Source organism: Pyrgilauda ruficollis, unplaced genomic scaffold (assembly GCF_017590135.1).
Source record: "Pyrgilauda ruficollis isolate IOZ18807 unplaced genomic scaffold, ASM1759013v1 scaffold131, whole genome shotgun sequence".
NCBI lineage: Eukaryota > Metazoa > Chordata > Aves > Passeriformes > Passeridae > Pyrgilauda > Pyrgilauda ruficollis.
The window spans coordinates 689336-702761 of NW_024511544.1; the positions used below are offsets into that span (position 1 = coordinate 689336).

At 46.2% G+C, this 13426-nt stretch overlaps 1 protein-coding gene across 5 annotated transcripts in view; it reads left to right on the forward strand.

The window, feature by feature from the left end:
• The window catches only part of FBLN2 (fibulin 2), an 89822-nt gene extending 83263 nt beyond the window's left edge, over window positions 1-6559 (forward strand). For all 5 annotated transcript variants that reach the window (XM_041459122.1, XM_041459124.1, XM_041459123.1 and 2 more), the window contains 4 exons: window positions 629-745; window positions 1742-1870; window positions 4071-4194; window positions 5632-6559. In XM_041459122.1, the coding sequence (XP_041315056.1) occupies window positions 629-745; window positions 1742-1870; window positions 4071-4194; window positions 5632-5989 (728 nt within the window). In that variant the 3' untranslated portion in view covers window positions 5990-6559. The remainder of the gene's footprint in view (window positions 1-628; window positions 746-1741; window positions 1871-4070; window positions 4195-5631) is intronic.
• Window positions 6560-13426: the final 6867 nt, after the last annotated feature.

Genomic DNA, 13426 nt, shown 5'->3' on the forward strand with positions numbered 1-13426 from the left:
TACCGGCCTTCTCCTCCACGAGGAAGCAACTGCTGTGGGAATTAGGGGACTTAGGAGGAGGCCTTGAGGTGAAATATAAAGGCAGTAACCTTTGTGTGCTCAGATTTGCAGACAGTCAAACACTGGAGTTGTCAGATGAGTGTCAACAAGTTTCTCCTCTTCCTTGCTTTCTTTCTTTCTTTCCCTGTGTACTCTTTGCTTTCCTTTCAGATGACAGGAGAACAGAACAAAGTTAAAACAGGAAACCATTCAAATTTTGATAAAGATTAACCTTGGTAGTGATAAAACGTACAAAAAACAACTTTGAATTGAATGGAACATTTTTGAGTTCTCCATGATCTTTTTAGGGCAACAGTTATGTATTTTAGTGAAGTGAAACCTATGTGAAGTCTGAAACAAATGTCTGCATGTGTGTGTGTTTCCACTGGCATATGGAGAAATGAAATTCAGGTGCAACAAACATGCTCTGGCTTCCTGGCATTCTGCCTAGGGAGCAGAAAAAACAGGGACAAATTAGTCCTTCCTTAGTCACTGTGACTGGAAGGTAAAGGTTTTCGGGGCAGGAAAGAGTGGAAGACACTGTTCTGAAGCACTGTGGCCATCTCTGTGGGTTTGTTTTTGGATGCAGATGTGAATGAATGTGATAACAGTCCCTGCAGCCAGGAGTGTGCCAATGTTTATGGTTCCTACCAGTGCTACTGCAGGCAAGGCTTCCAGCTGGCAGAAGATGGGCATTCCTGTAAAGGTAAGGTGCTGCCTCACCAGGTCAGGGGTGTGTGTTTATTCTCTGTAGCAGGAAGAGCTCTCTGACCCTCAGCTGCCCCTGATGCTGCAGGTGATGTCTGAGGATGGTTGTGAGCTGCAGCTGCCACAGAGGCTGCAAAAGGTCACTCAGCTACTGCACAGTGCAGTTCAGTGGGTGGAGCACACCTGTGGGACTGCACAGCCAGGGAGGTTGTTGCAATGGTTTCATGCGGCCAGAGCTTATGACTGAAGGAATCAGGTGGGAAGATATTCCTGTATTGCATCAGTGAACACCTGCACTGCTGAGTGAAGGTTTGCTCTGACAGCTGCTCATGGTGAATGAGGAGCAGAGTGATCAGAATGGAGAGAGGAAAGGTTTTGGCTCTTTAGCTGAAGTTACCAGCACTGACACACTGGAGAGTCTCTGTTTAAGGAACGATGAAGAAGCCAACACCCTTCCTAGCACAGGGAAGCCTGGCAAAATATCCTAGAAAAATTCATTGCTGAAAGGGTAGTGAGGCCCTGGCACAGGTTGCTCAGAGAGATTTCTTATCCCTGGAGTGTTCAAAGCCAGGTTCAGCCTCGTCTCTTGGAAGGTGTCCCTGCCCATGGCAGGGGGAGGAATGAGCTTTAAGCTCCCTTCCATCCTAAACTGGTCTGTGGTTCTATGATTCTCTCAATTACAGAGGCACCAGAGAGACTGAGTGCTTCAAAAACTCAGACATGCCCCACCCTCATTATTCCTTCCCATGAGTGTGTACTGCTTGCAGCCAGTATTTCTGGGAGCAGGCTGGTGTTCAGCATTTCAGAAAGCATCAAAGCAATGCCAGACCTCCATGGTTGTGCTCATATTTAGCAATGTATTATAAATGTGTCAGGTGAGAGTTTCCTGGTGTCCTGCAGCCTGCCTTTGCAGATCTGTGTTGTGTTTTTTGTTTTGTTTTGTTTTGTTTTGTTTTGTTTTGTTGGCTGGGCTGTGACTGTGTTCTTTGCACAGATATTGACGAGTGCACACAGAGCGCCGGCATCCTCTGCACCTTCCGCTGCGTCAATGTCCCCGGCAGCTACCAGTGCGCCTGTCCTGAGCAGGGCTACACCATGGCAGCCAACGGCAGGACCTGCAGAGGTAACAGCACCTGAGGACTGGGCCTTTCACACCCTTGCAGTGAGTTCAGCCATTACAGTTGCTCAGTCAAGCCTCCACGGTTTGTGTCAGTCACTGTTCCGAAGTCAGTCTTCGACAAAGTTGCCAAGTATTGGTGTCTGCAAAGTCAGTTTTGCTGTGCTAGAAGAAAGTGCTGTGGCAACTCAGCTGTCAGTGTGAACTAATTGCCTCAGTGAATTCCCCAGGAGCCCACTTCATCCTTCCAACTGAGGCACTTGATGACTCACGTGAGCTGTGTGTGCACCTTGGAACAGCACTCCATGGTTGGGGTTTTAGAGGTGCCAGATGTAGAAATCTGTGGCTGCTTTATGAGTTACAGTTTTCTCCTCTGGAAAACTGGGAGATTAAATGTTGGTGGTGTAATTGAAACTTGGCCATCCAGCAGTGTCACCTAAGCTTAATCATGCTGGCATTAATAAATGTTAGTGAAATGACAAGAACCCTCCCCTCACACACCCCTTTTCCTCAGAATTGTGGAGATGTCTTCTGGGAGTCTGGTGGTTTTCATCTGGTGTGCAGCTGTGTGGTTCTGAGCTGAACCCCCCTTTCCAAAGGATGCACTGCCTGTGTAACCTGATGGAGGATCTGATTACCTTTAGTCCTCTGCACATTCCTGCAGTCCTTACACCAGCTGCCAGGCATTTCCTGCCCTGGCTCTTTTAGGAACCCTTCACGTAACTTTGGTTATGTATCTCCTGTGCTTGAATTCTGAGTGCTAATGGCAGTGAATTTTCTCTGTGTAAATCCTGAGCAGCATGAGCATACTTAATCCTGACTGTGGAGCAGTGAAGCAGATGAAATGACAATTAAAATCCTTTAGAAACATTTTAAAATATTTTCAGATGTGTTTCTAAGTATGATTGCAGTAATATCCACATGGACTTAAATTCTTACGTAAAGTTTACCTTTAGAAAACTGCCGTTCCCCTGGATACATCCCCTTTTTTGGAGCTCTGCAGGTCTGTAGGTACAAGTCTGGGCAGATACTGAGGTGTGTCTGAAAATGTGGTCAAAGGAAGGCTGGGTTGCTGTTGGCTCTGTTGTTGGCTTCTCTGTGCAGGGAGATGATGTTGGTTTCCCCCAGCTAAAGATCTGGCTCCAGTTGCTCATCATCTGACCAGTTCTGAAGAGTTACTGGTGGAATGTTCCTTGTACCCTATTTTCAAAAGATGAGTTGTATCTCATGAAGTAGTGGCTCAACATATGGATCTTCTTTGCAGAAACTGCCTGTGGTATTTTGCAGCGCAGCCAAAGTGGTGCAGGGACTGCTTTCATGACAATGATTGCAATATGGAAGAAATTTTCTTTTCACCTACGGGCACTGCTGAGAACCAGCAAGGGATTTACTTGACTTTGATTCTCTCCTATTTCCTATTGTATACTTTCCTTTGCAAGACTTTTAAACCAGCCGGTTCAGTGTGTGAGATCAGTTCTCATCCCGGGGGAATGGAGGGAGTGGAAGGCTATGATTTCCCTCTAAGATTCTCTGCTCTGTGAGAATTAGCAGAGCTGCAGGGCCCTACGCAGTCCACATGCCTCGTCTGTTGGAATTTATTTCATTTTAAAGTCTCTGTGCATTGTCTAGACGTTTGGGAGTACACAGTGTGACTGCGAGGGCTCTGCCAATGCTTCCTGCTCAGGCTGGATCTTTGTCACTGCATCTGGCTCTCAGCATTGTCAGGCCCATGGCTTGGGCTTGTGACTATGTGTTATTTAGGTAACCACATTATTCTTTGGGCCATAAAGTGTCTTTGAGATTCTAAGTGCTCTTTATTATGTCTTTTGCAATTATGTCTCATTCTGGGGAGATACTTGTATTTAGGTTTTCTAAACTGTGTGCCTTGTTCTGAAGGGTTGTTCTAAGTTCCTCTTTTTGGCATCTCCTGGATCCTGTAGGACAGCAGTGACCACTTTGCATTTGCTTGCTTTAACTCCACATTCATTTTAGTAGTTCTGCTTTAATCCAGAGCTACCTTCATGCACAGATGGATTCTTCTGGCACAGCCCAGCTTTCTTCAGTCTCAAAAAATCAGTGAGAAGGTCCTGTTGTCTTTCAGCATGACTTAATTATGTCCTGGTGGGGTTTGTTTATTCCTGAAAAGTACTAGGAATTAATTCTTACTTTTGAACTTGGAACATCTTTTTCTTGTGTTTCTTCTTAGATATTGATGAGTGTGCAATAGGAAGCCACAACTGTTCAGCTGCAGAGACTTGCTACAACATCCAGGGCAGCTTCCGCTGCCTGTCCTTCGAGTGCCCTTCCAACTACAGGAAGGTGTCTGACATGTGAGTATGGCCTTGGGGCAGCACCAGAGCCAGCCCAGTGCCTCTGGTGCTGTGTGGCACTTAGTTGTGGATGGGTGTGGGTGCTCAGAGCTCTGAGAAGCTGCTTTGGCACCTGGAGCTCATAGACCTTCCCTATGCAGAGTTTGTGTCTGGTTATCCTTCATGCTCCTAAGCCCTAAAGCCTCTGTTTGCCCTCCAGCTGCTGGTGGAACAGCAGAGACCAGAGCCTGCAGCTTTCCTTGCAGCTCTAAAATGCCTCTGTTTATAATTAAATTTTAAAGTACTATCTTCTGTGCTGTTTGTGTCAGAGCAGGAGCAGCCAGGCTGCTCAGTGCTCCACTTTGACTGTGGGTTTAGGGCTCCCTGTTTAATACCCACATTGCAGTTCCTTAGGGAGTGTTGAAGGGGAGCAGGATACTGAGCTTGCCAGGCCGCAGGATTCTGGGAATGGCACATCCCCAGCTCCTCAGCAGCTGGGGCTCGGGAGCCCCAAAATCTCCCTACCCATTTCCTGCCTCGGTGGCTGCCAGTGCTTTGGAACCCATACTTAGTTGCTTATGGCTTAAAACATACTTTTCCTGCCTTACAGAACTGAGCAGCTTTGCCAGTTGAGGAGTTTGTTTCCCACTCCCGTGTTTTAGGTACCTTTCCAAGGGGTCTCATTGTTATTTTCTTGAAGCAGTGCCCCAGACCTGCCGGTGATGAGCCCCTGGCTCCCCTTCCTGGCTCTGTGCCGTTCAGCCTGGCTCTGGCTGTTCCTGTGCAGCTTCCCCACACTCTCCCCAGGCTGTGATGTGTGCCTCGGGCTGTGCTGCTCTCAGTTACACACCCAGAGGGGTTCCTGGGCACTGGCAGGGCAGAACAAGCAGCTGCTGATCCCACACTGAGGTTTGGGACTGGTGTTGTCCTGATGGGACTATCTGAAAACAGCGGCCAGAGAAAATTAAGAGAATAAAAAGCATTTATATTTATTGAAGGGCCTTCAGGTACATTTAGGGCAGATGAAGCCCCCCACCCCCCCCCAGGGGCTACACCCAAAATGTGTAGTCATGGGTCACGGGTTTTTATACTTTTATAAGTTTGGTCCATTTGCGTATTGGGGGTTAATCTTCCAGTTACAGCTTCAGGTAATGCAGTCATTCACCCCAAGTTTGCTCCCCCCAAACTCACTTCTCTGGGGCCTGAGGCAGTGAGGTGTCCTTGATTGCCAGGCCTGGAGAGGAATTGTTGTGTCTGACCAAAATGGGAAAGCAGCAGTGAACACTCTGTATGGAGTTTAGAGTTATATGCTAAAGAATTGCAGGATTACAAATGTATGAACAATATAAAATCTAAAATCCTGAGGCATCAGTCTGATCCTTGGCAACGCCCCGAGGTTTTTATGTTTTCCCCTGCTGTTCCCTGGCCCCTGAAGGTGCCTCTCTCCTCTTTCCCCAGGAGGTGTGAGCGCATCAGCTGCTTCAACTTCCTGGAGTGCCAGAACACACCGGTGCGCATCACCTACTACCAGCTCAACTTCCAGACCAACATCGTGGTGCCAGCCCACATCTTCCGCATCGGGCCCTCGCCCGCCTACGCCGGGGACAGCATCGTGCTCACCATCACCAAGGGCAACGAGGAGGGCTTCTTCAGCACCCGCAGGCTCAACGCCTACACAGGCATCGTCTACCTGCAGCGCCAGGTCAAGGAGCCCAAAGACTTCCTGTTGGATGTGGAAATGAAACTCTGGCGGCAGGGAACCTACACCACTTTTCTTGCCAAAATCTACATTTTCATCACAGCTCATGCCTACTGAAGCCTGTGCTGATGTTGGATTTTATTGGTGCTATGCTCTTTAACTGTTCTACCAAAGCTTAATACCGTTGAACTGGCATTTCATGTATCTAGCCTTTATATTATTTTTCTTTTGTTGCTTTAAACTTTCTTATTGGTTGTGTAAATTAAGTTAATTTTTATCTTTTTATGTTCTGTTTTCTTATGCAATTCTGTACATCATCATCTGCCAGCGAACAAAGGAAGGGTTAGAAAGGCAGTACAGACCTTGTGATAAATGCTGGAACCTTTTCTTAGCAATTATTTTTAGGTGTAGTCACTTCTGCAGGGTATTGCACTAGAGAGGGAAGGTGTTCATGTGGGAGTACTGGGAAAAAAACATGGAATGATTTCTCTTTCTGACACAAAGTTCTGGTTTGGCCAGGCCAGTGGCCTCACTGGGGTGTCTCTGCTGAGGTGCTGAGTCCAAGGCAATCCGTGGACCCTGATGGGGACCCCACCTCCTGCTCCCAGGTTATTTTCCTCCTTCCAACTTTCATAATATGTTGCCTTAAAATATATATAAATAAAAGGAAACTCCACCAGTGAAAAAGCCTATGGATGAGTCTTGCTTTAGTAGGAATGCTCATCTGCTGAATATTTGCAAGACCAAGGCCTTACCAGAATGTTACACTTTAAGGTAAAAGCTCACATTACCATTTTTAGTAGTTGTCTTTGAAAGTGTTGGTGTTCCTCTGTTCCTCACTCTATAATATGTAAGTGCAGATTTGAAGCTTTGTAATTCTTAAAGGAATGTCCAAATGGAAATAATGAAATAATAATTACTGCTCCTTATTTTAAAGCTTGGGCATGTCCCTGAGCAATAACTTGCAGTTTTAAATAGACAAAAAAGGGAGTTGCTTCTCTGCTTCAGGAAAATGCCTCCAGTGGTGCTGCCAAATGAAAAATGCCAGTGAAATTGGTGGGTATTTTGCCATTTAGAAAAGAGCACAATCAAAGTTTTGAGCTCGATTTCCTCTAGTTCTTCAGGGAACTGGATGAAGTTGGAGGCCAGATCTGGCAAAGCGTAATATAATTGAAGTATTTATTAGAACTCAAAAATTAATATCAGAACTTTTTTGCTGTTTTTTCTTTTCCTTCCCCTAAAAGCTCCAGTGTTGCAATTTTCTGAGCTTCCTTTATTTCAGCTGTAATTATTTTGCAAAATGTTTTAAAGGAAAAACATAGCTACAAGCTATGGATGTTTATTTCTCTGCAGTTTAATAACCCTGAATCCCAGGTTGGATGGGACCTCAAGGATCCATCTTGGCATAACAATAACCTTTTCTTTTCTACAGTCAATCTTATTTTGGTCGATGTTTACACAAAAAGAAATGGAGAAATTAAATCTTACACATTTTTATGCCATATTCAACAATTTTATTATGTTGTAAAAATTGCGTCTAAAAATCTTGTAAGCATCAGCTGTATGGTGAGGGGTATTCACTACATCCCCAGGCCAGTCTCTACCACTTCAATTCACTCCTTTAATTTGGACGTTCTTAAAATAAAGGGCAAATCTTTCTGTATCTGTGATCATAAAATCCCATTAGCAGGGAAAAATTATTCATGTTCCCCAGCTGTAAAACAAAGACTACCACTGAGCTTGCTCTCTTTGTTTATTTTCTATAAAAACCATTTAGTAAAAGATCTTCTTCCATCCATCTTTTGTTTTCCATAGTTAACAGTTTTGTAAGCATGTAACAGGGAAGTGCCAGCTGAGAAACACATGCTTGTGCAATTTGTCATTCCAGTTAATTCGAATCTTACAGCTCCAGGCCTTTCAGATCCATCCGGCACACGTTCAGGGGTGACACATTTCTCCAAGCCCCACTGGGGCACGTCAGGAGTCACCAAAACCTGGAGTTTTCCATCAGCATTAGGATTTGATTGAGCATAAATGATACCCAGGCCTCAACTGTGTTTCTTGTCAGAGAATAAATGGACAAGTCATTTGTTACTGGGAGACCTTTTGCTGACTAAAACCAGCCACAGTCAATCATATCTGGCAGTTCTTAGCACCAACTCTTCATTTTCTAGACAGGTAATTGATGAAGAAAGTTTTAGGGAAGGCTTTGCATAATATTAGAAGGAAAATGCTCTGCTAGGAAGAAAGGTGTCTTCATCTGTAGCTGGGAAAGGTTGGAAGGGGTTGCTTGGTGCAACTGGTCAAAGCAAGGGGAAAGATTTCAGGAGGTAACTTCACATTCTTCTGCTTCCAGATTAACCAGAGGAGGGTTTTACCTTTTTCCAACCCAAAGAGTTCTCTCTGTCCATTCAAGGAGGAGCAGGAGCAGTCAGCACTGCTCCCTTAGCTCTGCCTTGGGGCAATGCCCGTGGCTGAACTTGAGCAGCCTCAGTCCCACCACAGGGGGGATGTGCTTTCACGTGCTGTAAGTGGCCTTGAACTGGAATTTTGGTCTCCTTCAACTGGTCCAGCTCCCAAAGGCCCAGTCCCCATCTCCAGGAATGCTCTTTCCACTTTATTTGGGCTGGGTAATCTGTGTGTGTGTCTATGTGCACAGGAGGTCTCAGTGGAAAGAGTTCAGGCCTGGGCTGTATTTCTTTTTCTTTTCTTTTGAGTAGGTTTCGTTTATTCCCTTTGCTCCTTTGTGGCCCCCCCCATGCCTTGCCTGGTTGAGGTGAATTAAGAACAGCTACACAAGAGCTGTGCAAGCTGATAAACTCACGAGGAAGACAACAGCTGCAAACCTCATAAAGAATTACAGCTGACTTGGGGCATCTGTTCTATGTGTGCGAAAACTCGGATTATTGGTTGTTTCCCAGCATGGAAATGGTCTTGCTGTGACCTGCCTGAGCAGAGCAGAGGAGGCCTTGCTCAAGGCCTGCTCTGCTCTGCTCAGCTTTTCTTGCTCCTGCCTCGATAAAATCTGACCTCTCTGCACCCTGCTGTTGCATTCCTTGGGAGATCCAGTGATCCCAGAGACTGAGCAAGATCAAATGAGCTGTTGGAATGAAGAAGAAATGTTCCTCTGTGTGTTTGCTGGAAATTTGAGTGGGTCTATTCCAGAAAGAAGCATCAGGTTTTATTTGGACTGGAATGTACATAACAGAGTTGAAATAGCAGGACACAGGTGAGAGGGATGTTTTTACCTCGTATTTTAAACTGTTCCCTTTCTAGAGCAGGGAGGAAGTGATTTACAATCTCTTTGTGTGTAAACACATGTTTGTGGGTCACTGCAGGTGATGGCCAGCCTGTGCCAGCATTCCTGTGTGAGCCTGGTGCAGGGAAAGGCATTGGATGGCTCAGCCTGGGCCTCACTCCTCCTCACACTGGGGAACCAAAACAGGGGAGGGAGCTGTTAATGGGCCCAAATTTTTACATTTCTTCCAAGATATTCCAGACTTTCATTCTCTGTTATTTCTCTGTACCAGTTACTCAATCAGTTATATCAATTATGTCAGGTTCAGGACAGAAATAAATTTCAGATAGATTTTCTAGTAAAAAGCTGTAATAAGGGCCATGCTGCAACATCTCTTCAACTTCAGAGCACGAGAGCCTCTTGTGCAAAGGTCCCAGTGCCTCTGCCAGCTGAGGGCATCTTGGAGAGTGAGGGCAGGGCTGAGCCCTCTCCACCCCTGTTCCCTTGGGCAGCCCCTGGCACACAGACACCTTTGGCAGGCCCTGGCCATGGGGGGCACACACACATTGTCCTCCTGTGTTGTTCTGCAGACCTGCCTCACACCTAGGGAGATGGTTTTTCCATTCATTTGCCTTTTTTTGCCTTTGTCTTTCCATTGCTCCCACCCATGCCAGGGGGAAGAGAAAGTTCCAGCTGTGGAGAATTAGGATTGTGGAGTAAAAATAGATTTTGAGGTCAAATAAAAAGTGTCTTCACACTTCCAGTGTTCTCTGCATTACAGAGACATTAATTTTGAAGTGGCTACTGAAAAGCAGGATTTAATTATGTCTGGTTTCAGTGATGTGAAGCTGAAGTCACAAACTTGAGCCTTTTGTCTTCTAAAGCACAGTTCTTTCTCTTGCACGTTCTCTTCCCATAAGGCTGAGGGTCCTGTTAGTTTGGGGTTAAAAATGGCAACATCTGCAGTGAATTTTCCCTTTTTAGCAGGGGCTGGAGAGGAAGAGGATGCCATTGTGGTGCCTGCCCTACACGCTGCGACCGGAGGGTGGGACAAGAGCCTTTGTACATCAGTGAGCCCTTGTGTGGCAGCCAAGGATTGTGTTCAGTGCATAAAGGCATAGCAGGATGTTTGGAACATGGGATGGTGCAGTGGTGGAGGGATGGAGGTGCTGAACTGGTGATGCTGGGGCTAGGCTGCAGCAGAAGGGTCTCTGATCTCACTACCCCATGGGACATAAACCCCAGGCTCACTCTGGATGAAGAATTGGTCTCAGCGGAGATGCCTTGTGCTTACAGGTGACCCAAGGTCAGATTAGTGAGCCCAGAATGTGTGAGAAGGGAAATGAAGTGAGTTCTGTGCAGGGTTCATGAGATTTGGTTCATTGCTAATAGTCTGTAACCCGAGCGTTCAACCTCCCGAGGAAATGCAGAGTTTCTGAAGAGAAACACTGATTATGGAAAGGACCATCTGAAGGAGTCAGAGCTTTTCCCAATAGAACAAGTGTGGAATGCTCTCCTTTCTGGGGAAGGGTGGAGGGGGAAGATGTAAAATCTAATTTTATTCAGGAATAATAGTCCAGTGTGCGGAGCACTAAACTCTCCTCTGTGCCACCATGACTAGAAAGGAGTTGTGAAACATATTGGCAACACCAGTTGATCCAATGTAAGGAAAATGCATCCAAAAAGGAGACATGAATGCCTTGAGGGAATGGGAGGGAGGAGATGCCTTTCTCTCTGTCACTGAGGGCCCCTGACAGCAGCTCCACTGGGCTCCGCTCCAGGAAGGGAATTTGGCTCACTCTGATTGCAGAGTTACTGGTTGCAGCCAGACGCGCCATAGAAGGGGATAGATCCTCCCCAGCACTGATGGCCAGGAGGAAAATGCGTGTGGAATACTTTCAGTATGGGAAAAAAGCTGATAATCTTTGATGAAGGACACTTGAGGTGGAACACTGCCGTTGCTGGAGTCTGAGTAAACCATGGAACGTGGAGGCTGAACAAATCCCACTGGTGCTGGTTCCCTTCTCCCAAGGGTTTCCCACAGCAGACACCAGATATGGTGCTAGTGGCTGAGGGCTGAGGCTGGGTTTGTTCTCAGGTGCCACAAACCTGCAGCTCTGCTGGGCTGTGCTGGGTGCCGCCAGCACCTCCTGCTAACTCTGGGAGCTCTACAAACAAACAAAAACCCCAACCTCAATCACCTTGAAAATAATGCTTGCTGAGCAAAAGACTTAATATTCTCGAGAAGGAGTTTTCCACAGGTTCCCAACAGCTGTTGATGCAGAGCTTCATTGAAGTGGATGGGCTGGGTGAAGGCACAGCTTTAATCATAACTTAATTTTCCCCTGGGGACAGGAACAGACACACAAATGACATGTGCTGCTATCGTGTCCTGAATCACATCTGGAAGATGCTGACATAAATAATGATGAAGGCTATTTAAAAATGTGATTACTCCATGTAAGTACCTGAATTTTCTTTCAAAAACATATGTTTGCACTAGTAAATGAAGTGCTCAGAGGAGGGTGAAGGCCAGGCCTCCAGTGTGGGAGGACGCCAAAGCCAACAGGCAGAGTTAGAGCTGCCAGAATGCAATGTGAGGCTCCCCAGCCTTCAGTCAGCCTTGACCCCTGCGTGGAGGGGGTGTTGGAGCACTTTGGGTGGTTGGACTTTAGGAGGTTTTCCTTGTGTTTTTACTGGTTTGGGTGGAGAGGGAGGCTGTGGGTGTTCACAGCTCTGCCATGGGTGTGTTGAGCAGATCGTCTGCACCTCTCCTGGATAGTCCCAGTCCCTTGGCAGGTGGTGCAGAGTTGGTTTTCCACGTGAAGTGTGACCTTCTCAGGACTCTGAAAGCTCTCACCATCCTCACTTCCCAGCCTCTCCATCCTTGGAAATCCAGGAGTTCACAGTTCATTTGTTAACTTTGGTACCTCCAACCCCCAACAATCTCCACCTCTTTCTCTGAGGAATTCCACTTGCAGCCTGTCCTTTCTGCAGCTGCCTCCTGTGGGTTCTCTTGCTTTTACCCCACTGCAGGAGATCTTCGTTCATGACTTCTCTCCCCTTTAAAAGAGCACAGGTCAGAAAGAGAAGCATCCACCCTTTCTCCTTGATGCCTGAGAGCTTGCACCAGTGTGAGGAGCTCACTGCCCTGCTGAGCCTCTGAGCTGCCAGGCTAGATCCTGAGCAATAATATTATTCTACACTACACCATGACTTTAAACTGCAGCACTGCAGGTTTGGAAGACAGCTGCTCTGTACCTTTGGGACTTCAGGGTGTGCTGCTGAATGAGTGCCCTGGGAAATCATTAATAAAGGATGATTTATATTTCCCCAAATTCTACTCTTTGTTTTTATTTTTTTTAAGGCATTATGTTTTGTTCTTTCTTGGAGTGTTTTTGTAGAAATGTAGAGTTTAATGTTAAATATTTGCTCCCACGTGTTCGTTTTTGAGAGGGTATCGGGGATTTTCAGTTTATGTCCTTCAGCATCATCTCCCCCCCAGGGGCACTGCTCTGGTGGTGTCTGGCCCAGCCCACAGCTGGTGCTGAGGTGGTTCAGCCCGTTTTGGGCCCATTGTTATTGCAGAGCTGCTTGGGTTTATTCTGGCATGTTTGGTGGTGCTGTAGCTGACTGAACAGTGGCAGTGGAGATGTTAATGGAAATACACAAAAACCAGAGAAATGGCAGAGGGATTTGTTCTCTCTCATGTGCTGGCACTGGGAGACTTTGAAGAACAGGCTACAAGACCAGTTGTTACCTGCACACATCATTTTCCCAAACCTGTCAGTGACAATAACTCCATTATTTTTTAGGTTGTGCTCCCCTGTCCAGGCAGGACAAGCCATTTCCAAAAGCACATCCCAGAGTTTCATCATCTCTGCTGTACATTGCAGCATATCTGCACAATTGATAATGCAGAGATTTGTAGGCTTGTTTTCTTTCAATGCTGATCTAATTAGTTAATAAAATAATAGTCTCTCCCCTGCCTCCTCCTACTTGTTTCCTCCTCGTTTCTCATCTTAGCCACTGAAGAAATATTTCCTCTGTTCTCATGAAAGGAATGCATTTACACTTGCCACAGCAGTTCAAAGATACCAAGAATATATTTTCCTTATGCTGGTAATTGCTTTTCTTGGTCATTAGTTGATCAAAGTGGAGGAAATAGAGCAGGGGCAGTCAGACTAAATAACAGATTTGGAATAGAACTGGGACTGAGCTTTCTTGGGGTTTTTCTTTTGTTTTCAGAGTGTTGAGTTATTCAGTCTCTGCACAGGGGTGCCTCCCTGCAATGTGGGGGGTAACTGTGGAGTTAC